Source organism: Labrus bergylta, chromosome 10, assembly GCF_963930695.1.
Source record: "Labrus bergylta chromosome 10, fLabBer1.1, whole genome shotgun sequence".
NCBI lineage: Eukaryota > Metazoa > Chordata > Actinopteri > Labriformes > Labridae > Labrus > Labrus bergylta.
Window position 1 is genome coordinate 25,371,676 of NC_089204.1, and position 24,309 is coordinate 25,395,984.

Genomic DNA, 24,309 nt, shown 5'->3' on the forward strand with positions numbered 1-24,309 from the left:
ACTTCTGCATCTTGTTTTTACCTTTTTATGACGATAACATGTGAATCATATCAACTTCAGTGACCTTGGCTTCGAGCAGCAATCAGGGAAGGAACGAGACAAGAAAAAACACATCAGTGACATTTTTTGACAATAAAAAAACGAATACTTCAGGGCCTGTTTTTCCAAATGAAGAAGTGTGTAGTCACAAATATAATCAATAAATATTGCAGAGCCAATCAAAACATTTAATCACACTTCCTGATCAACACTTTAAGACAATGTGAAGTATTCACTTTTTTTTTCATAAACAGAAAAAAAAATGAACGTTCAAGTAAGCCAAGGACTGTGTCGAACAAAAACCCACACATGTCCACCTAACAGTTTGTAAACAGCAAAATAAGAAATAGTTACAAGTAAATAATATTGACCTATTGCTGTCAACATACAATACTGCCAATGCCCACAAGGGGGCCATGGCCCACACATTGGGAACTGATGTGTTTTAAAGTTTCATATTTATTATCTGGTTTACATGAAATGTTTTTGTATGAATGCCAAATAAATGCATTCAAATGTTTGTATGATAATGTTTGTGTGTACCAGTCAATCATCTGTGTGTTTTTTTATTCCATCCCTGCAGGTACAGTGCTCTGAAGTCAATGATTCAACATCAACTGGAAGGCAAAGATCACACCAGCGACAGAGTATGAATGTGTCTGTATACGTGTACGGATGGTGACCTGTTTGAATGTGTAGGTGTGTGAGGGGACGGGTTAGGTGCAACACTAGGACTGTTGATTTACGATGGTAATATATGTAAACTGTAGTGCAGTGGTTCTCAACTGGTCTAGCCTCAGGACCCACCACCACCTCCTTGATTAGAAGTCGTGACTCAAATTTCTGAAAATATTCAACCTCTTAGATTTATTTTTAAAGATTAATTCTGGGGCTTTTTGTGCCTTTAATGGAGAGATAGGACAGTGGATAGAGCTGGAAATCAGGGAGAGAGAGTAGGGAATGACATGCGGGAAAGGAGCCACAGGTTGGATTTGAACCTGGGCCGCCCACTTTTGAGGACTATAGCCTCCATACACAGTGTGTGTGCACTAACCACTGCGCCACTAACGACCCCACTCAGATTTATTTAATGAAAGATAGTGCAGTTTGGACCTCAGACAGAACACAATGTTACAGAAAAAGAAGATGCAACTTTTTGCAACTTTTTTTTTTTCCAGGCACACGTTGCGACCCAGTGAAAACAGCTCCGCGACCCACTTTTGGGTCCCAATCCACCTGTTGAGAACCACTGCTGTAGTGAATGTACAGGTAAAGGCAAAATGATAAAGGCTGCAATAGAACCATATCAGACACCGATGTGCTTCTCTTTTAGAATTACAAATCTCAACACTTTGTAAGATCTGTTTTTTAACGTTAGAAGTTTATCAATGCTTTGATATCTCTGCTATTATTCACATTTCATGTACAATTCTTACTGCAACTTTTAATATTTATACAAGCTGTTTTTTCTGCAATGTTTTCTAAGACTTGGACCTTTTTTGTAATAAATCTGTTTAAGTGTGGCCTTTAAAAAAATGCTGTTGGATCTCTGCTGACAACAAACATAACTTTAACATCCCAAAAAGAAAACAGCCCTTTTTTATTATTTCCTGGATTTCCACTGAGACGGGAGCCCAGATTAGCATTGTTTTACTGAGTGACCCTCTGTGCCAGCTAGTTCCCATGAGCTCTGTGTGTTTGTGTCTTTTACTCGTGTGTGTGTGTGGGTGTATATGTGTGTGCCTATCAACATTACACAATGGTGGTATCCTGAGATAGGAGTGCTGTTCCCTGTTCCCACAGTCTCACAAACAGAAAGTCTGTTGTATCAGCTTTGACCTTAGACATTGACTCATAGTCAGTTGACAATTATGATTTGATTAATCAGATAATAATAACAATAATAAAACCTCCCTCTTAAAGACACAAGTACATGCATTGTGAACAGGCTCCTTCTGCACACACACACAAACTAAACAGTCCAATTGGAAAAAGCTTGAAAGTAAGTTTATTGTTCAGTGTTTGCAGAAAGGGATTTCTCCATATTGTTTTATTTGTGACTGCCCCAGAAAGTAGGCCAACAAGAAGAAAGGCTTTTGCAGTCTGAACATTGTTACGTAAGCCACAAAGGCCAAACAAAGGGATATATGTTAGATAAAACATCACAGCATTTAGATGACCTTACTTTTGTACCTATCTTTGTCACTGTGATTAAAAGTGGGCGCTGCTTTCTTTTGCATCAATTACAACAGCACAACCTGTGCAAAACATGTCCTGAGAAGTCTATCTTAAACTTATACTGGTCCTACCTACAAAATGTCAGATAAAATATCTAATGGCTTTAAGCAGTCACTTAGATGTTTACTGAAAAAAGCTTTGGATGCTTTAAAAAGTGTATTTTATACTCCACAGCACCAGAGTTGGAGTTTGGCACCAGCTACAGGCCAAATTCTGTTTAATATTAAAGCGACTGGTGGATGTTACAGAAAAAACAGATTATTTACTTTTTGGTATCTGCTTGGTTTGAGCATTTATACATCAGTTACTGCTTTGTTCACATCCAAAAAGTTAAGTTCATAGCCTGCGTGGTAGCCTTGACCCACTTGAGTTTTCTCAGAAACTGATCCTTCCTTCTCTCTCTCTCTCTCTCTCTCTCTCTCTCTCTCTCTCTCTCTCTCTCTCTCTCTCTCTCTCTCTCTCTCTCTCTCAGAACATCTTAATTGTAAACAATAAGTCTGCCAGATTTCTACTAATCACTCAGCAGGTCAGACTGCCAATGTCAGCTAATCTGGTGAATTAAATGAACTAATTAATTCAGTCTGTATTTACATGATTCACAGGTTGGAGGTATGTTTTGAAAGAGATGTCACAGATGGTCTGAAATTAATTTTCCTCCACTGTTAATGGTTGCTTTTTTAGGCAATTGTGAGACAGCCTTTTTCCATGACTGCTGTGATAATTATGAATCGTCACAACCTTGGCTGGTCTAATAAATGATGTGCAGCTCAGCAGTGGAGCGGCAGAGGACCTCTACCTGTGGAGAACAACCTCTCTAAATAAAAATATATAGTTATTGACGTCTTTAAGAATTTAGTACAGAGATTTCAATCACTGTCATCATAGTGACAGCGCAGTGACGGCTGTTTATTCTTGCATTAGTAAAACATATCTTCTCCTAAAAATATTGATCAACTTAATTTGTTAGAGCCATTTTTATATTAATTTTACAGTGTGCAATATACAGTATGTGTTATTTGCTGTAATTCCCTTGTTGACACAGTAGATGGCATACTGAGCATGTGAGGTGAAGGTACAAGTAGAGGAAGAGGGAGAGGTAATCAGTTGGGAGAAAGGGAGGTGAGCAGTTTACAGGGGGAAGCACACACTTTTTTGACTCACTGTAGTGACTTGATTTGGCAAACAAAACAAACCTGTGAGCCAATGAGGGGCTGTTATACCGGCAGTTTCTTAATTGGCACGACTACACTATTGCTAAAATTGCTCTTGTTGGAGTTTAGTTTGGTTTGGTAACCTGTTTGCTTTTAACCTTACACAACTTAATCCAAAAATAATAGAGAGGAAAAAGTCCTACCTGGTGATGAATGATGTCATGTGAAGATATCATCTATCACCAGATCCTGTAGGAGGGTTGTAGATAACACTCCTACAGGACAATACTCATTTTCTAAGCTATTGTAAGGTTAGTAATATAAGACTTTAGTAAGCAATATTACTCATTTTATAGACTTTTTAGGGCGAAGGGCCAAGAAAGGGTTCAGGAGACAGAAGGCTGTTAGCTTTTCAAAGTAAAACTGTAATAGCAGTGTGCAAAGGTTAACTTGATGTGTAGCTCAAGTCAGAAGCCTCGAAGTTCTGATGTAGAGTAACAATAAAAAGAAGAAATCAGAAATTTAGTTTAACCTGAAATTAATACAACTGGTGTAGCCTACTATACTGACACAAAAGTACGATTTACATACGAGCGATAAGAAAAAATAGTTTTATGTTCTGAGTTAATAAGGGCTGCAGCTGAGAAGTTAGAATAATGAATTGTTTTGATATAGGCTAAATATATTTATTTATTATTATTATTATAAGGAAATATTTAAATAGGGTGGCATCCTGGTCCATAAAACGGCCTTTGAACCACAACTGGCACACACACACACTCCTCTGAGAGGCCCTATCATCTTCTGTGTGTCTGTGTGAGTGTGTGTGTGTGTGTGTGAGTGTGTGTGTGTGAGTGTGTGTGTGTGTGTGTGTGGGGGGGGGGGGGTTGGCACAATTTTATGTAACAAAAGTAAATCATTAACTCACGAATATAAAAAAATATGTCCCATGCATATGACCTTTAGCCTATTTGATAAAAAGATTGTAAAGTGATGTAAATGTAGTGGTAGCAAACTAAGGTAAAATATTGAAAAGGAAATATCAATAAGCATGTCATATGTGATGTTTTTTAAGTGCTCATTTCTAAGAAAACAATAAGAAAGATTTAGATTCATAATTTCATTTTTTTTTTAGAATTTTGCTTACATGTTATAAATAATCATTTATCACTAATGCTATATATGAACATGTACAATTTAAAATACGACCTATTAATTGTGCATTTGGAGTCAAACCTTTAAGTTTGGTGAGGAGTGAAACAGGAATTTGAGAAATTATTTGTTTTGCTTTGTGCTTTTTTGGCCGCTGCAGGCACCCGTACCATAAATGTTAACTAGGCACGCATCCAAATCCAACCGAGCTAAATCCAACTGCAGTTTGAAACAGTTGCAGGATGTGCAATATGCTGTTTAAAGAGATTTACAAAAGCCGAATGCATCGAAATGTTTTCAAGTCTTTCGTAATGTTGTTCTTCTGATAAATGATAGCTGCTGTCTGCACCGCCGCACCCAAAAAAATAATAATACGGCCGAGTCGTGGAGGCAGGCCACATTTCCTATCAGTGTTGATATGTTTAGGTGTGTGTTATTCTGGTATGAAAGCACACAGGGAGTGGACCAGAGAACACACCATTATGCGTTACGTAACCATTATGTAAACCCGGTGTTGGTGACCTGTGGGTGTGTCGCGTAAAAGTCGGACAGTTGTTTTTGTTGCGTGTTTACGCGAGCATGGCTGTGAGAGGGGACGTTCACATAGTCATTGTAGGCAGTGGGATATCAGGTATATCTGCGGCATGCAAACTCGTTAACGCAGGTTTTCAAAATGTACGAATACTGGAAGCGACGTCCAGAAGCGGAGGACGAATTAAAACAGCCAAACTGGGTGAGATATTCCTTCTGCCTGTTGCACTTTCACTTTCAATGTGTTGTTGAAGACAGACGCTCAAATGTTGCAGCTTTGGGAAGAACTACATTTTGGTTAGGTTGTTTGATTGGTTATTGTTCTTATTCTGTGTTTCTGTTTATGTCTCTACAGGTAATAACATTGCGGAAATAGGTGCAAGTTATATCCATGGTCCGTCGGAGGAAAACCCTTTATTTGGTCTGGCTCAGGATTATGGCCTCCTGGATCCAGAAGCTGCGAGTCCAGAAAACCAGGCTATGGACATCGATGAACGTCCTCCCTGGGTCCCTAACTTTTTCAGCAGTTCAGGTAACAAACACAATTTTTCACAATGTGTTTATTGAAATACCCTGAAACACACTGGTTCAGAAAACAAAAGAACAAACACAAATATCAGAGAAAATACACAATATTGAAAGTTAAAGGTGCAGAGTGTTCAAACGAGACAGGTTAAACAATAAAGAAAACATAAATCAATGAACAGATTGAAAGTAGTGACCTCTAAATAGGGCACAAGGGGATAAATATAAAACATCCATACATTAGCCTTCATCCGACTCAAAGAGAACTCATCATCATCATACATGTCATGAGCTACTTCATGTTTTTTTTTGTACAACCAGCAGCTCAAAATGCAAGCTGTTCATTTCTTCTTTATTGGAAAGGCTGCAGTTAAGGAGACAGACTGAAACTGAACTTTATTAGCACTTCACACGTGTAACAAAATAAGCTCAGCAGTACTTTTTGTGGAGGTCATCATGTTTGTGGCTAGAGACATAAAGTGGTGGGAAATAACAAATGACGAATAACGAATGGTCGTGTGGTTGGGAAATCACAAACATTTGTTGCTGATGCATAGACACATCTATTTTCCTTCTGACTAATTCTCTGATCATTATAACAGAGCCCCAAATACTTTTTTTGTTGTTGCATTTTTTAGTTATATTCAAATACATAATGTCTTAACACACAGAAGGGATACATTTATTTAAATATGTGATTTTATTTTTATTTATCCTTTATTTAACCAGGAAAAAGTCTCATTGAGATTAAGAATGTCTTTTACTTGAGCGTCCTGGCCAAGACAGGCAGCAGCAAAATTTTCTGGGTTTCAGACATTAAAACACAAATATAAGAAGCATTCATCAAAATGTTTCATAAATCAACAACATCAAGGGATCAAAAATGGCAAGAAGAGTCACTTAAAACATCTACAGGCAGATATGCTTTTAAAACATCCAAGGAAACCAGCTCCCGAAGATTTAGAGTCTCTCGCAACTGATTCCAGGAAGAAGGAGCAGCATACTTGAACGCCCTTTTACCCAAATTCAGTACGGGCTTAAGGGAAAGTTAAAAGGTGTAAGTCCTGGATGTGAAGGTTGTAACTTCCACTTCTTTTTTGAAGTATGTAGCTCCGTAGGTAAGATGGAAGCAGATCGAGAATACCCTTAGGAATAAAAACATGCCAGTGGTTTAGTCTCCAGGCAGACGAGGCAGACCAACCAACCCGAGCATACAAAGAGCAGTGGTGAGTTAGGGCTTTAAGATTGGTGATAAACCTCAGTGCTCCATGGTAGACGGTATCGAGCACATGAAGGCATTGCGATGATGCGTGCATGTAAATAGCATCGCCAAATAAGAACCGACACTTAACCATAAAAACTCACTTGATTCATGTAATACACACTTAGTATCCTTACCTTGAATGTTCCAACAATAAACTATTTAATGACATAATGTTTTATCTTGCATGTGATGTGCAGGTCAGAGGTTAAACGCTGAAGAAATGAATCCTGCTTTGGAGTTATACAACGAGCTGATGGATGACACGGTGCCGCTTGGGAATGTAAAGGAAAGTCCGTGGCCCAGCGTCGGACATTTCCTTCGATCGGAGGTACATTTTGTTTAAATAGGTCAAGTTAATTCCCGGTGCCAAGATTTGAGAAATTCTCGATGACAAACTGAATCCAATTTTAAAAAAGAAGCTCTGTTGTTTTTTTTGATGTTGCGGAATTCAGGCACACAAACGAGCAGCAGAGAGGTGGAGAGATAAAGATATAACCACCCAGGAGCAGCTGCTGTGTGCCGTCAGCGCCATGTTGAAAGGGGAGTGCTGTGCCAGTGCGACTCACACCATGGAAAACATTGACCTGATGGGATTTTGTATGTACAAGAGTCTACCTGGACTGGACTGCACATTCCCAGGGTTTGTACACCAACATCTCATCAACCCTTTCAAACAGAAATGAAGCCGTCCAATCCAATTATGCCGTTCAATGATGGGCCTGAACAGATGTGTCAGTACATTTGTTTCCTGATATGTGCTGTAATCAAAGAACACATGTTAAGATACATTTTTGTTTTCAAAATGTTCAACCAATGCATGTGTGTTCTGTGTTGTCTTGTTGTCACAGTAGGTTTGATTGGCAAAATCAAGTCACTACGACTTCTGATGCAGAAAAACAATGACTGAGCTGATTATGCCTTTGCATAGTTTTTCCAGCAGGGTGCGCTCCATCTCCATAGTGTATTATCCTCTCAGCACTGTCTGCATCGTGTGGCGCAGCTTTACACATGTATAACATTTAGCGGATAGACTGTGATGAAAGCAGTCAGAGTAGTTTAGCTTAATCAGTGCAAAAAGCTGTGAACATATGAATCATTTGCTGCAATTTTAGGGATTTTCCCCAGTATGATTGTTGCAGGTATCAATCTCGAAGTCTCCGTATCTGTCTTGCTCTTCTCACTACACCAGCGTGGCTAAGTGTTAGCAGCAGGAGCTTCAGTCTGATTCTACACAGGTTCTGCCTGCTCTTCTCATAAATCACAAAACCACACCTTGTTCACTCATTCTGAAGAACCTGTCACACATACTCAGTAGATTACTAAGAAGTGAGAAGGAAATGACGCTTCAGACACTTACTATAATCATCCTTTTGCGTCATCGCTGACAGGTGTGGACCACTCCTTCTCATTTAAGTGGACTATGACCTCAAACACCACTACATCTGGTTGATATCATTAGTTTTAAGTCTTGTATGTAGCCGTAATGTAACTGACCATATGTCGTCTGTGCGTTGTTAAGTTTAATAATCTGTACAGTTGCAGATATTTTGGCACACTGAGATAAATTTATCCAAACAGCCGAGATCAAAAATATTTTTACTGAAACAAAGATACAAACTTTTGAGATGTAGTTTGTTCCAGTTTCTTTGTGAGTTCATGTTTTTAAACTTCATGGCTGATATTAATGTAACGTCTCAATGCTGCATGTGATATTCTTAGATAATATTGAATTAATGAGCTCAGTACATTGACAATGTTTTTACCTGTTATCTATTGGAAATCTTTAAATAATTTAGATAATTCCTCTTTAACACAGATTAACGTGCTTCTGTTATTTTCTTTACGTCTCCTCTCCTTAAAGGCTTTATATGCAATTTTTTTTGATCCAGCAGATGTCGCCCTTGAGCACCAGCATGAAACCAAAACAACTTGCGGTGCATTGTTGTGTTGACATGCTGATGCATATTAAGCCTTTAAGTTACGAGGACTGGCTCCAAAACTTTAAACTGAATTACATTTCTCCAAGAATCAGTAACATTTGAAGCTTGGGACGTCGTTGTTCATGTGACATTCCTTCACCACAAACTTTTACACATTGTGTTGAAACAGTGCGCCTCACAAGAGGGAACAAGCTTATGAGCTTTGGTATCATTTGTCCACCTTTACTCTTAGATATACAGGAATGATGCAACCTCTGTTTTAGGGAGAGTGTTATAGCGGTGTGTTTTCACTGATATTTTTTGTGTTCCCTTTAAACCGATCTTCTTCGGATGCGGAGTCAGAAAACGTCACCTTGATAAACCAATAACATCCTTTGAATGACTTTTTTTATGTATGTATGTTCCTTGCAGTGGTTTTGAAGGCCTGGTCAAGAACTTGATGTTGGAGCTCCCTGCAGATTTGGTCTCATACAATCGTCCCGTCCGCTGTGTCCACTGGAACAACACACAGAGCAGAGTGAAAGCTGTGACGGTCGAGTGTGATGACGGGGAGAGGATCGCTGCTGATCACGTTATCGTCACAGTGCCTCTAGGTAGACTCCACACACATACTGTCCTGTTGTTTATTGCATTGCTGAAGAAGAGTAACCACTTCTTTAAATATTACTTTTAAACCACTTTGAGCATTAAAGAGATTAAAGGAGCAATATGTAACCCTGGCACCTAGTGATTGAAATGGGTACAGCAACCCAAATTCAAAAACATTGGAGAGAACCGACTCACCCCGCCCCCTCCTCTCCAGAATCGATATGCCGATAAGTTGCCATGTCGCAGATACTGAAGCTTCAGTGTTTAACCAGCTCTGCAATGGTCTTGAATTCTTTCTGTGTTCCAATCTAACCTCTCTCCATACTACAAAAGCATCTCTAATATTCTTAGCAGAGAGAATCACTACCATGATTCCCCGCCAGCCTTGACATCATCTTTTGTTATTGTTTTGATTGAGAGCCCCCTGGTGGTGGAATTTACATACTGTGCCTTTAACAGGTGCATATTTTCATATGAATAACTTTGAACTTCTTTCCCCCCCCCAGGATACCTGAAGAAGAATCACTCAACAATGTTCAGTCCTCCTCTCCCGGCACACAAGCTGAGCTCTGTCCACAAACTAGGATTTGGAACGTGCAACAAAGTATTTGTAGAGTTTGAATCTCCGTGGTGGGACGATGGCTGTGAAATTATCTACCTGGTGTGGAACGATGAGGTGTGTAGTTCAAGCATAAATCACAGAATACATTTAGAAAATATGTGTCGAACCAGTGTCTAAATGTTAGTGAGCGTGACATCTTAACACATGGTTATGTGTGTTACACCCTTTGTGTCTGCAGAAGGACATTGTGGACCAGGTGTCAGACATAAAAAAATCGTGGATAAGAAAGATGTCAACGTTCACTGTGCTCAAAGGCTCTGATGGCCATGTTCTGTGTGGCTGGATCGCTGGGCATGAGGCGGAGCACATGGAGACGCTCACTGAGCAGCAGCTCAAACACTCCGTCACAGGGCTTTTCCGCACATTCACAGGTGAGAATCGAGTCTCTGGTAACAACCTGTAGCTGCCTCCTGACTGCTGATCAGATGGGAAAAGATAGAAATACTATGTGGCTTAGTATTTTTATATTAGAGTCAGGATCTGCTTTATCCAAAGAGGATAGTTACAGTAAACAACAAGACATGCAAAACATACTTTTAAAAGTAAGGAATTAAGACTTACCTCAAGAAGTTAAAGACATTCTCAGTACACCTGATTTTGTGACAGGTTTGTCCCCCCTAAGAGATATGGAAAAGCATCAAAACACTTCCATGTGTACTAAATTAAGTGTACATAGATGCTGGGTAAATGATCCATTTAAAGGACTCCAAAGAAATAAGTCAGCTGGGAAAAAAACACCTTGAGAAACATAAAGTATTTTTTCTTAAGAGGTATCTAAAATATCACATCGTACTGTACAGATAGAAAAAAAAATAATAATAATAAGTGTTTCAATCATTAATGCTAGTACCACCAAGCGGAAACCTCCAGTCTTGAAAAATGAAGCCAATGAGGAAGTGTCAAATCCTGCAGTTCCTCGAGTTTCCGCTTGAGGCTGACTCCAGGAACAACAGAAGTCACATACACATGACTGGCAAAAAAAGCCGTTTTTACAGCAGAAATAAAAATGTTTACAGCCTGGTACAAAAAAACATAATAGGTCTGATTCGTTATTGTCATCACTGGCACACACTTTACGGGGTTGAATTTTTTAAAAACAACTCCATTTCAATTTTGAAAACGATGGGCATTTTTCATAGTTAGGCGTGTAGCTGACATGATTGACAGGTGGGCGCGATATAACGGTTCGCCAAGAGGCTTAAAACCCGCCTCAGCTCCAGCTCTCAGCCTGTCGTTAGGTCGACTAAAAATTAAGCTGAGACAGCATTTCCAGAATGGCGGCTGCTGATGATGCTTCTTCAGAAATACAGTCGCTGCTGCTCTTTTTTACAAGCAGCATCAGTGTTGAGTTCAAAACGTACTGAGTTATCAATAACGGTTCTCAAGTATTTATATCTAGGACGAGTTTTAAAAATGCTCCTCAGTCGCTTGACGATCGGCCTTTTCAACAAATCTCTTTGTTTTCAGGAGACTCGTCTATAACACCAAAGAGAATCCTGCGCACACAGTGGTTCAGTGACCCCTGGACCTGCGGATCCTACTGCTACCCAGCAATAGGCTGTTCAGCTAAGGACCTGGAGAATATGATGGAGCCTCTGCCTACGAGTGAATCACAGTCACAGGTACACACAGTAACACATAAACACTGAGGTGCATCTAAAGTACCTGTACTCCACTAATATACGGTCTTGATCAACACGTCTCTAATAGTTTCTGTCTGTTTCAGGCCTTGCAGGTGTTGTTTGCAGGAGAGGCGACTCATCCTTTCTTCTACTCCACCGTTCACGGAGCTCTCCTCACCGGCCGACGGGAGGCAGATCGACTCATCAATCACTACTCCTCCTTCAGTTCACGAAGACAACCATATAGCGAAAGGACAAACAAAAGGACATAAACACTTTTCCATTTCATAGAATCGTCTTAGAAAATAGCACACAATGTACTTTGCACTTCTTTTTTTTTTTTAAATCAACAGTCTTTTTTTGTTGATCCTCTTTTTTTGTTTTCTCATTTTTCTTTCAATCTTAAACTTCTCTGATGAAAATAACGATAAGAAGGAGGACAGAAAAAAAGAAGCTGACACAATTTAATTTTTCCTGTTTGTCTATGATTGTAAAAGAACCACAAATGATTTCTAACCACTGTTTCAAAAACACAAACACTATTTGAATGACTTTATTGTATTCTCCTCTGGAATTATTTGTGGAAAAATACTTGAAAACATACCTCACTCAAAAAGTTCTACATATCAAATCATCACAAAGTTAAAGCTTAAAGCTCATGTGAGGTGTTTGTGTCCATTTTGGCGACCCCATGTGGACAAAGGCGTACCTTGATCTCTTTGAAAGATTATCAGGGAACGTACATTTCATTGTGAATCTTTGCCCTGAAAATTGAAAGGAAATAAGGCTGTTTTAGCAGGTTGTCGTTAATCGACTCATCTGACGCATAACCTGCGGCACTGTCACAAGCATTAAACATAACTAAATAGAAATAATCTTGTGGCTGATGCCCTTGTTTGCTTTTTTTATGTCATAGAGGCATCAGTATTCATTTCAGTCTTTTTACATAACCAGCTAAAAATCCCTCAGGAGCTTTAAGGGTCTTGGTGAAAATGTTCAGTTTGCATCTTGAATTGAATAAAGTGAGTAACATGAATAATCACTGACATGGTTTGAAAAGGAACATTTCTAAATATTGCCTTACCTCTGTCTTTGTTTGAATTAAAACTAAGCTTGTTTTAGACTTACGGGATTTGTTAAAGTAATGACCTAACTTGATTTATGGGCCCCTACACTTAATAAAGAGAACAATACATAACTGTAACCTTTGTTGTTTATTGTTACTCCTACCAGATACAGTCACAAGTCTTAGTTTTAGAAATCAAAGAGCAAGGATTATAGCTCACAGCCATTTGTGTGTGTGTGTGTGTGCGCATGTTTGTTTTAAAGAGAAGCACATTAGAAAGAGCTTCACATGAAAGCTATTGATTTTTATCAAAACATCATTAAAGCGAACTATTACAGTTTTTTCCAATTGCTAAAACAGAATTTTGCAAACTAGGCTGGTTTTATCAAAATACTTAACGCAATTCACAAAACCACACACACCCAAACTGCAAAATACCTCATATATCCTGCAAAATGAAGCACTGCAACCAAAACTACATATAGCATTATCAAAATCAAACTTTTGCACCAAATGGCACACACTTCATTCATATTACCAGATTTATGTCTAACCAACCACACACAGTTGGGCATAATGAAAAGCACTCTCATCTTTAGTATGCTTTGTCATAATACTAACATAGTTTGAATTGTAGAAAATTCTCCAGATTGTTCACATGCACAGAAATATTTGCAGATACACACACATGCTGTTGAAACATTTATTTTTTTATTTTTCACAAACAAGTCAGTGCTACATATACCAGGACAATAAAACAGCTCAAGTTGGGCTGATCTCTGTCCAGCCTCTCGCATTGTCAGCCCATGGTTGATGACATGATCAACTAAGGTTGCTCTGATTTCATTTGAAAGTTGTCGTCTTCTTTGGCCATGAACTCCTCTACCAGCTCTACCCCTACCTCTCACCCTCCATCTTCCTCTTCCTCTCTGTGCAACGTCTTCCATTGTTGTTGTAAAAAAAAAAAAAAAGGTGCTCACTTGTGGTCTTTTCATAGTGCTCACTTCCTGATTGAAGTGATAACAATTAACCGTTGAGGTGTTTGGCCAGGTGGCACATATATTGGCCAATTAGCTCATGTAGTGTCATTTTGAATGGCAGTGTTTTGAAATGGCAAACATGTGACTTTATGTCAGATTGTCGTGTCTTATACAGAGATCCATGTTCGGTGCATTTAAAAAGTGTCATTTTGAATTGCAAAATGTGTGTAAAGCAGAAAATGTGTTTAGACTTTTGGAGACTTGAGAAGAGGTTTTGCTCTCTGGGTGTCAGTTTAAATAATTGTGCTATGCATGTCATTTTAGTGTGTTAGCAATTGGAAAAAACTGTATTCAAAAGGAAAATCAATATAAATTAATTTCAATAGGTCTTAACCTTGGTTTTCTCTGGCTCTTTGTGTCACAAAGTTTTACAGAAAACAGGGCCGTCAATCAGTGAGCTTCATGTATCCATCTTGAGTTCTCAAAAGGATCCCGACAGTATCTCCTGTTTTGTGTTAGAAGTGATGTTTTATGTTCATATTGACACACTTAAGAGTTTTTCACCCACTTTTGGGTCCTGACCCACCAGTTGATCACTTAAATCTGATCTCAACTTTTATAATTCTCTCATAACATATTTGGGTAAACAGAAAACAAGCAACAAAAGGATAGAAAAAAACACATATACACAGTTACTAAATCACAAATGTATCACATAAATCTCACCAACAACAAAATACAGATACAAAGATTTTAAATAACAAACATACTCTAATCATAAAAAATAAGTCGTATGTATTTTGCCATCTGAAAATGATAGAAATGTAGTGTGAAAGTGGACAAAACTGATTAAAAGTGTACTACACTGTGTCATAACACAGTAAACAAAGGGCATGCTTGCCAATCAAATCCTTCACCCCCAAAAAACGGTTTTTCAATATAACCTCAGTTAAGTCTGTGCAGAACATACCTTTAGTTTTTAGGTCAGTACAGTCCAAATGTATGGTGGCTCTGAAGTGCAAAACACAACAACAAATCATAAAACACAACAACAACAAAAAAAAACACGACAAAAAAAAAAACACAACGACAAATCACAAAACATTTTTGATTTGTTGTTGTGTTTTATGATTTGTTGTTGTGTTTTATGATTTGTTGTTGTGTTTTTTTATTTGTTTTTTTATTTGTTTTTGTCCTCATCCAGAGGTGGGACAGACACCACCCTCCTCAATTTATGTGGTTGTATCACTGCTGCTATCTTGTGCAGAAATATAATAATGCGGCTATGTTTCCCCCCAGGGTGTTTTTAAGGTAACGACAACTCATTAGGGAATATTCCTGTAGTGGGGAAAGTCCCTGTCAACTTCTCTACCATCTTAAACCATTCAAGCGTCTTGAACAGCTCGGACAGACATTTACATAATGTAATTTATATACTGTAATATGATTTTGATAACCATTTGTCATTTAACTGTTAATGGTTGAACTGGATCTAAGGGTATAGGTTTATTATCAATGCTTTTTTTGGTTAATTAATCTACTGAGGTTTATATATTTTTATTTTCTGCTTGTCAAAATTCAAATACAATGAAACATATCTAAACAATGGTCCAAAAATCTCTGAATTATTTTATTTGCAGTATTATTCTTTTTACCAGAAGATCTGAATTCCCACATTTTGAGAGACTTGACTGATATTATTGCATGAAAAATTCAACAACTTACCAATAAAGAAATTTTAAAAAAAGATACAGCTTTGATTTAACTTTCTGTGAAGTTCTATCTACTTCTGTTCTACTAACAGTTATTATCTGGTTTTACAAGAGTCTTTTTAAACACCCCCTAGATGTAATCCCTTAACTTGGGAGAACCCTGTCAAATTGGAGGAGAAAAACTAAGTACTCAAGAACAGTAAATCTACTTAAAAGTGGTTCCTGGAGCGCATTTTTCATTACACTATTGTCAAATATGACAGTCAAGTCTTGATGTTCAGGAGATGTGTACAGTATACTTGAGCTGTACTTGTCATGACATGCTGTTGGAATAAATGAAACTCTTTCTGATTACACTGTGTGGAATTTACTTTGATAGATATTTAGAAACAAGACAAATGTCACATTGTGTGCAGTCAAATGGCCACTCTCTTATTGATGGTGGTGTTACTTCTTTGGTGTGAGGATCAATTCCAGTTGGGTCTAAAGAGGAAAACAAAATAAGAATATTAACATCATAACCACATCCACTACAGGAACAAGTGCAGGGGGAAGATATATTTCTGTGGTATGAAGCCTTGACATGTCACCTTAATCTGCAGGTTGGTTCTCTTGAGCAACTGGATCTCTTCCACGTGATTCTTTTCTTCAGTCTGTCGCCTTTCAGTTTCTCGTTTTTCAATGGCATCACGTTGAGACTTGAGTTGGTTCAGTTGCTTCTTCAGCTCCAGTTTCTCATCGTCAAGATCAGTAATCTAGGTGTTTGAAGTTTATTAAAATGCAGGATCAGTGACATCAAGACCAAACATTATTTGAGAGGAATGCTTCCCTCTGCTGGATATTAAACCAAATAGCAGTCGATAGTTATTCCTTCAGCTTCTGTGGCAAATACTGTATATTCTCTATACTGTCGATGGATGCCCTTACTTTTTTCTCCATGTCAACCTTTGACTCTGACTGAAGGGCTTTCCTCGTACCAAAGGCCACACTGTTTTCATTCAGAGCCTGGTAGGCAGGAATAGTCATTTGAATCTCATCTCTGACCCGCGAGAGCAGCAGGCCCCTCTCAGCACACTTGATGGTCACCTGTCTGATGAGCTCATCTTAAAGAAACAGAAAATGAGTAAATGCAGCAGTAACATATTTGAGGAGTAAAATGTGCTTTCAGTGGTATACAAAATGCTTCAGAAGAAAGCTGTATGGCAATGAAATTTAAACCATGTGTACACAAAAAAATGGTTCAAATTATTGTCCTTTGATCCTCAATCCTTGTCAACACAATAGCCTCAGTGATCACAAATATCAGAGCCTCCTTCTCACCAAAGCACTGAGAGTAGAGCTCCCTGCGGACAGGGCAGATTCCTGTCTGTCTGGCCTGCCTTTGTTGCAGCTTTGTGTCCAGCAGCTCCTCCAGGTGAATAACATCTGTTCTTGTAGAAGGTGCACCGGACACTTGCTGCACCCACAGCCGGGTCCCGTCAGTCCATTCCCTGCAATAACAGAAGTTTAGATAAACTGAGTGGATTGAATTTAATGAATGACACACTGTAGATGGATGCAACTGTACCTGGGTGGAAGGATGGCGTTTAGGATCTTCTCATCTTCCTGCTCGGTGGTGTCAGTAGAGGTGGGTTCTGATTTTGGAGGTGGTGGCACAGGGGTAGACTGTCCCCCCACCTGCTGTGGACTCACTTTTAAAGGGCGGCCCTGTTGTGAAAAGTATTTCATGTTACACAATGAATCAACTTTCTTTGCCTGAAATACATGACACAGTATATTCATCATCATTTAATAACTTTTAAAACGCTTTGGGGATTGAAAGATGTTGGTAAACAGCCATTATAGCAGGAATATCTGTACGGTCAAAACAATTTTCGCCATCATGCCTAACTTTGACCACTAAACGTCGGCTAAACTCGGCTGGTGTTACTAAACTTACCTTTGGTGATTCTCTGTCAGTGCTTTTGCTGATCAAAGCTGGATTGTCGTATTTGAGGAGAGAGTCGGCTGGTGGAATCATCTTTTTGAATCTGATAATTTGAACAAAATAAAACAGAAACTCCTGGTTGGTCTGTGATTCAGCTGCAGGGATATCGGTGCTGTTTTTGAAGGATGCTGTTCTTTTGCTCACTTTTTCTGTTGTCATAGCAACAGCGTCCCTCTTCAGTTTGACCGTCTGGACTCAGTGGTTAGATTAATATTTAGTAAGTGGTTTTGTATCTTATTTTTTTCTTATTTTTCCACACATGCATGATGCTTGTCAGTTCATTTTTCGATTATTATGTTGCATCGTTTATTTTTTTGGTATAATAATATTATTATTATTTTTTTAAAAGCACTACAACAGCTGATGGCAATACGAATGTTCGCTTTTTTATTATTATATAAAATTCTTCAACGTTTGTTAAAAAAAAAATATATATATATATATTTAATTTGTTCTCAAGTAACCGAGAAGGAACACACGGAACGATTAACGATGTAAAACACTGTGTCATAATAACACAGTAAACAAATCCTTCACCCCCAAAAACAGATTTTTCAATATAACCTCAGTTAAGTCTGTGCAGAACATACCTTCAGTTTTTAGGTGAGTACAGTCCAGATTTATGAGTTAGTTATTTTCACAGTCTATGGTTAGGACACATTACTTGTGTGCAGGAAATAGTGACAAAGGTCAAGTAGCCTGCATGCAGTCCCAAACAGCTATAAGATAAGACACATGTACTACAATGTGATGATGTTATTTACAGTCTGTGGCGATGCACCGTTACTTTTACAGTCTATGACCCCTGCTAAAAACGACATTTATTTTGAAACGTCAAACCGGAAACCCTTTTTCCTCGTGCACTCTTTATTTAAAAGGAAGAGAGAAGCAGACAGTGAGGTAGTCCGCTATCAGCTTAGAAAACCCGTTTTCGTGCGGAACCAGCCAGCTATGTCTACTCTTATGAACCACACAGTCATGGATACTAGGATAGTTATAGTAGGAAGCGGAATATCCGGTTTATCAGCTGCTCACAAACTCATTAAATCTGGATTTGTTAATGTGCGGATTCTTGAATCGACAGCAAGAAGTGGAGGACGTGTAAAAACGGGCAGATTGGGTGAGAGGCTGCAAGATAAGAAAGTAACTTTACTGCAGTTTACTCTTATCTAACCATCTGTTTTAAATGTATTGCTATAATAATCCAATGCGTGTAAATAATAAATACAGGCAGTGGCGATTCTAGAGTCTTCTGGGGCCCGAGGCAGAACTTTACATGGGGCCCCCCCATCCAGCTTTATGTTATAAATAATAGTTTCCATTATCAGCATTTCAAGGGGGGCACTTTATCCTTCTCTTTTGCTGGGGTCACATGATGTGTTGTCTTGCTTTTTTCCACTCCCAGTCGGATTATTCCTCCTTCTCTTCTGTGACTTTGACAAACATATAGACTATAATATATACTATATAATATATTAGCAGTGCAATGAGGGGGGTGGCTGTCAGATGGGGCCCTCTTAGGAAGGTTTATCAGCTGTCATTGCAACATTTGCACTATGATGTTTTAATGTTTGTCAGCCCTCGGGGCCCCTTACTGGTCTGGGGCCCCAAGCGGTAGCCTGCCTTGCTTGTTGACAAGCAACGACTCTGAATATAGGGCGTGCCATAGCACCATATTAATTAAATTATATAATGTGTTTTCTGTCTACAGGTGATAATGTCGTTGAGATAGGAGCAAACTGGATCCACGGACCGTCTGAGGAGAATCCAGTGTTTCGTCTGGCCCGTCAGTATGGACTCCTTGATCCAGAGGCCCTGACCCCGGAGAATCAGGCCCTTGATATCGGGGGAAACCCACCGTGGGTTCCCAATATGTTCAGCAGTTCAGGTGAGCAAACGTTGTATGATTCACAGTCTGTTTTATGACAAAGGTTCAAAAGAACAAGAAGGTAATATTAAAGTTCACCACAACCTTTCAGACACACTAAGCAAAATAATGTGACTGCATGATATGAAGCACTGGTTTACTAACCCTAACTTCACAAATGGCATCAATGCATTTGACTTTAATATATATTTTATTTCAGATAGACTTAAATATTCAAGCTTCACTCCAGAGAATGGAAAATAGCCAATTGAGCGTGGCCTTATGCCAAAAGTAATCATGGCTGTGCTGATATTCAGTAAGATGGCAGCTATTCAACAGGTCCACAATCCCCATATATTAATAAACAGCTGCAGTATAACTTTCATTGGGCTCCACCAACACAACTAGTTAGAACAGTATTCAGAAACACAGCTGAGGCAGAGTGATACTTTTGTCTCTTGTTTGAGTCCATAAAGAATATTTAGGAGGGTACTAGACTCAAATGAAATCCTCTGCCATGAACTCATACGTTCTTTTAAGTAACAAACTAGAGTGTATAAGCCCAGCATTTCATATAAACTGGTGATTTTGTATTTTTCTTATGTTATACAAATGCAGGTCGGAGGCTGACTCCTGAGGAATTTGAACCGGCTGAGGAGATGTTCGGTAAAGTGCTGAATGAAAGTTCAGAATTTGAGAGCAAAGGAGGAGAGCCCAGAGCCACTGTTGGAGAATACATACGGTCAGAGGTACATTTCTTCCAGTGACTAAAATATGAATGCTGTCTGTTTTCTTTTTCTTAAATAATCACCAATATCTGCATCTGGCAAAATTAGAGAGTTTATTTTGTTCTGTTTTTCTGGTGCAGGTGAAACAACAAGCAGCAGAGGAGTGGAAAGATGTCGATACAAAGACCAGATCCACCAGACTGTGTGTGATCAGCAACATGTTTAAGGTGAACTGCTGTATAAACGGGACTCACAGCTTGGATGAGGTGGGCCTCGGGGCCTACGGTTTATACAAGACTCTACCTGGACTGGACTGCACATTCCCGAGGTGTGTACTCAGACTTTTGCAACATTTGGGAATGAATGTGGTTAAAGCCGTATCTCCACTGAGCTGACATATTAGTCATTTCATGATTAAGAGAAGTGTTTTACAAGAGCAGCAACTAAGGGAGATTTTAATAAGTAAATCAATCTCTTCATGTTGAACCCTGCAGGTGTTTTAAACGTACCTGATACAACCAGGACCTACTTCATTCATTAGTCTGTTGCCATATGAACTCGAGCTTATGGTTTAGTATTTGTCATGTAAAGAATAACGTAAAGTGAGCAAATTGTTGCAGCTGCATGGACCTGACAGGTCGAGCAGGATGCAGAGGGGCCTTGTCTCAGCCCTGAAGGGGTTAAAAACTAACGGTTGTTCTAGGTAACAGTTTGTTATTCTTATCTTGCTATAGGTAATTTGCCAAAAATGTGTTTTGTTGAATAAAACTGGTGCTTTATTAACTTATGTGCAGCTCTTTTTGCAACCTTTACACTATAACCTGAGTTTATACAGACTCCTGCTCAGTACTCTAACAAAGCCTGCACTACTGAGCTTTTGTCTCCCCCCCTAAGAAGCCTATTTTCTCCCCTGTTCGCTCCCCCAATCCCAAATGCACCACTTTCAGATACTCCCTTGACTGAAGAGGGGAATCTGCAGCTGTCAGCGAAACTAAAAGCCTGATCAACGATGACGTCATCTAATTCAATTCTGCGTCCTTGGTGGTGAACAATATTTGTGAGATTAATTTAGACATGATTTTCCTTCTGGTGCAGGGGCTATGAAGGTCTAATTGAAAACCTGATGTCAGAGCTCCCCGAAGGTTTAGTGAGCTACAACACGCCTGTGAAATGTGTCCACTGGAACAACACAGAGAAGAGAGACGAGGCTTTGACGGTCGAGTGTGACGACGGGGAGAGGATAGCTGCTGATCATGTTATCGTCACAGTACCTCTAGGTAGGACAAGATGCATACATTTACAAACTTAATGTGCTCATTTACATTTAAGAGCATGGATGTTGACTTTGTGCTATAAATCTTTGAATGTGTGACACAAGTTCTTAGTCTCCACTTAGGCCATGCACAGATAAAGTCTAAAGAAGACCACAAGTTTATTTTCTGCTTTAGTAAACCTTTAATGTTGTTATTCTGTGCTGGGATTACATAAGAACACTAAACTGTGTGAAGCAACCTGTATTATAAAAGGTGTTATCTCTCCTGCTCAGTATAACATTTATGGTGGACAAAAAGCAAGACCTCATGTCACAAGGTTTTTTCTGCTTTGCGTCTTAAGCAGAATAAATTGTTTTTTTCACTACTTGATTAAATCTAACTCGAGTGTTTGGTTTCATCAGGATACCTGAAGAAGCACCATTCAGCCCTCTTCTGTCCTCCTCTGCCTCTACACAAGATTCACTCCATCCAAAGACTCGGCTTTGGAACAAACAATAAGATATTTGTGGAGTTTGATTCACCGTGGTGGGATGCTGACTGTGAGGTCATCCACTTGGTGTGGGACGATGAGGTGAGATGTTAAGTCAATGAATAAGTGCGTGCAGACACACTGGAGTCATAAAAGCTCTGCTCAAAAAATGCTGTGATAAATCTAGATCTAGATGTAGATAGGAGCTTGTTGAAACACATGCAGCTTTATTAAACCTTTGGTGAGTGGTTGTATTAACATCCATTATACATGATACAACACATAACACACTACAAATCAACACATATAGCGTCAAACAATTAGTTAATTATAAAAGGTCAATAAAAAAAGTCTTTAAATACATCCAGTATTTGGTAGTGAAGATATTAATGCTCCAACTCGTGTATCACAAAAATGTTGGGTTTTTTTGCCGCTGATGAAACATACAGAACACTTGAACTGTGTTTTTATCTCTTTCAATGATTCAGGATGAAATCGTGGACCAGGTCCCAGATATACAGACGTCCTGGATGAAGAAGTTGTTTGGTTTTACTGTCCTCAAACCCACTGAGAGGTCAGGAACCACGTTTTGCACGTGTGTTTTATTTAATAGAAAATAAGTGGTTAATGATCCATTTGGATTACAGTCCTGTTTGTGTTTAACTTCCAGGTATGGCTACGCTCTGTGCGGCTGGATTGCTGGCCATGAGTCCGAGTATATGGAGACGCTGTCTGAACAGGAGGTCACACACGGCATCACACAACTGGTCCGCAGGTTTACAGGTCAGTCTGAATACGACACAAACGTACTGCAACAGAGCCTCTCCATTAAGAATGACCTTCTCATATCTTAAATATGAAATCGAGCTTGACATGGCCAGACCACAAAATTATAATAATCTAACGTGTATCCGTTTTCGATTTGCATTTTCACAGTCAAATCTGTGTACTTTTGTTTTTAAGAAGCATCATTAACATAGAGAATTGCTGGAGGAAAAGCCTGGCAGGCTGTAAACTTGACAAACTAGCCTCCAAATAAACAACGCATGCACAGGGAGAACAAACTCCAAACAGAAAGGCCCCTGCCCGATGTGGATTTGTACCAGGAACACTTGTGCTGAGGCAACTCAATATCCAATGCACCACTGTGCAGCCCTACCAGAAAATAATTAGTGAAAAAATAATCTTTCCATCCCTGCTTTGCACACGTTTTGTTCAAAAATACATTTTAATGTTCTTCCATAGACTAAAGTAACTAAAGGCCCGAGCTATTCATTCAAGTTTTACAGAAATTTAAAAAGAAACAGTTGCGTGACTTCAAACACCAAGAGGGTAGTCCGCTGTAAACGTGTCAGTCTGGCTAATAGCTGTCGCTTTTGGAAAAAACTCTGATATGACAGTCAACCACAAGGCTTTTAAAGATTGATAGATAAGCGGAAAAGGAAAAAAATTGATGAAAAAATGCCAGTTACAGCCAAAGAGCCAGATTGTTTTTTAAAAACCTTGTTGCCGCTGTCTGTGTTTAGGAAATCCTACCTTAACACCAAAGAGAATCCTGCGCTCCCAGTGGTTTCATGACCCCTGGACATGCGGATCGTACACTTTTCCTGGAAAGCTGTGTTCAGCACAGGACCTGAAGAACATGATGGAGCCCCTGCCTAAGAAGAGATCACAGGCACAGGTATCTACATGTTCATTATAAAACAAAACACACAGAGCATACATACCAGCTCACACATGGTAGGACTCTTTGTCTCACTACTTGGTGTGTTTCAGCCCTTGCAGGTGTTGTTTGCTGGAGAGGCGACTCATCACTGCTTCTACTCCACCGTCCATGGAGCTGTTCTCACTGGGTGGAGAGAAGCTGACCGCCTCATCTCTCACTACTCCAACGTTAGTCCATCTTTGCCCAAGTCTAACCTCTAAGACAGTGTTGCTTTTAAATAATAAGGCGCACTCATGTTGTGAGTGTACAGCAGGGTTATGTTCATCTTTACAAAATAATGATGTCATGGCATGAAGTCTTCAGAGATTCAAATCTAAAAAAAAGTGAACCGCAAAAACAAGTCTAACAGTTTCAGTTTCTTCAGATTCAAGAACAGAGTGCCTTAGAGTTATCTGCTGATTTAATATCTACATGTTTCCCTATCCACAGAGTGACTCAAAATAATTTTCATATATAATTATTTATCATAATTATAATATCATTATTTGTGATAATTTTGCTCAAATCTGAACTTCTTTGAAATATGATCGGCGGGTTTATGTGAAGGATTTCTGAGCGGTTGCTGAAATCCCTCAGCCATTGAAGTGATGTACTGCTGACATGATGATGTGGATTACTATGCATTTAATGTGACTCCTCTGTAAACTGTATTTTTGAAAAAATTATGAATAATATGTGACATTAGACATGTTGATATCTTTCCTCATGCTTCTGCTTGTATATTATCTTTCACGCACTGATCGTGATTCCAATAAGATAAGAAATTAATTTATAAATTATTCAAACATAAAGTCTGTGAGTTAATGTCTTCTTGCCTGTGCAAAAAAT

General features: G+C 39.0%; 4 protein-coding genes across 4 annotated transcripts in view; 3 read left to right on the top strand and 1 right to left on the bottom strand.

Moving 5' to 3' along the window:
- Positions 1 to 3,213, top strand: part of rassf4a (Ras association domain family member 4a) — a 30,512-nt gene extending 27,299 nt beyond the window's left edge. Inside the window, exon 11 of the mRNA XM_020642928.3 lies at positions 623 to 3,213. Coding sequence (XP_020498584.1) covers positions 623 to 692 — 70 coding nt within the window. The 3' untranslated portion in view covers positions 693 to 3,213. The remainder of the gene's footprint in view (positions 1 to 622) is intronic.
- Positions 3,214 to 4,772: 1,559 nt separating this feature from the next.
- LOC109990739 (peroxisomal N(1)-acetyl-spermine/spermidine oxidase) lies at positions 4,773 to 12,876 on the top strand. Its single transcript, XM_020642927.3, has 9 exons — positions 4,773 to 5,313; positions 5,467 to 5,643; positions 7,098 to 7,228; positions 7,353 to 7,540; positions 9,252 to 9,433; positions 9,935 to 10,104; positions 10,229 to 10,421; positions 11,518 to 11,672; positions 11,777 to 12,876. The coding sequence occupies exons 1-9, from the start codon at positions 5,160 to 5,162 to the stop codon at positions 11,942 to 11,944; spliced, it is 1,518 nt and encodes a 505-aa protein (XP_020498583.2). The 5' UTR covers positions 4,773 to 5,159; the 3' UTR covers positions 11,945 to 12,876.
- Positions 12,877 to 15,324: 2,448 nt separating this feature from the next.
- Positions 15,325 to 17,750, bottom strand: LOC109990718 (axonemal dynein light intermediate polypeptide 1-like). Its single transcript, XM_020642905.3, has 6 exons — positions 17,370 to 17,750; positions 16,998 to 17,137; positions 16,751 to 16,920; positions 16,358 to 16,533; positions 16,021 to 16,185; positions 15,325 to 15,913 (listed from the first exon to the last, which is right to left on the bottom strand). The coding sequence occupies exons 1-6, from the start codon at positions 17,574 to 17,576 to the stop codon at positions 15,878 to 15,880; spliced, it is 894 nt and encodes a 297-aa protein (XP_020498561.2). The 5' UTR covers positions 17,577 to 17,750; the 3' UTR covers positions 15,325 to 15,877.
- Positions 17,751 to 18,278: 528 nt separating this feature from the next.
- On the top strand, positions 18,279 to 24,272 carry LOC109990724 (peroxisomal N(1)-acetyl-spermine/spermidine oxidase). The gene is made up of 10 exons (XM_020642912.3): positions 18,279 to 18,537; positions 19,129 to 19,305; positions 19,903 to 20,033; positions 20,153 to 20,340; positions 21,108 to 21,289; positions 21,688 to 21,857; positions 22,244 to 22,329; positions 22,426 to 22,538; positions 23,282 to 23,436; positions 23,532 to 24,272. Exons 1-10 carry the CDS (start codon positions 18,369 to 18,371, stop codon positions 23,679 to 23,681), a joined length of 1,521 nt encoding a protein of 506 aa, XP_020498568.2. The 5' UTR covers positions 18,279 to 18,368; the 3' UTR covers positions 23,682 to 24,272.
- The last annotated feature ends 37 nt before the right edge of the window (positions 24,273 to 24,309 follow it).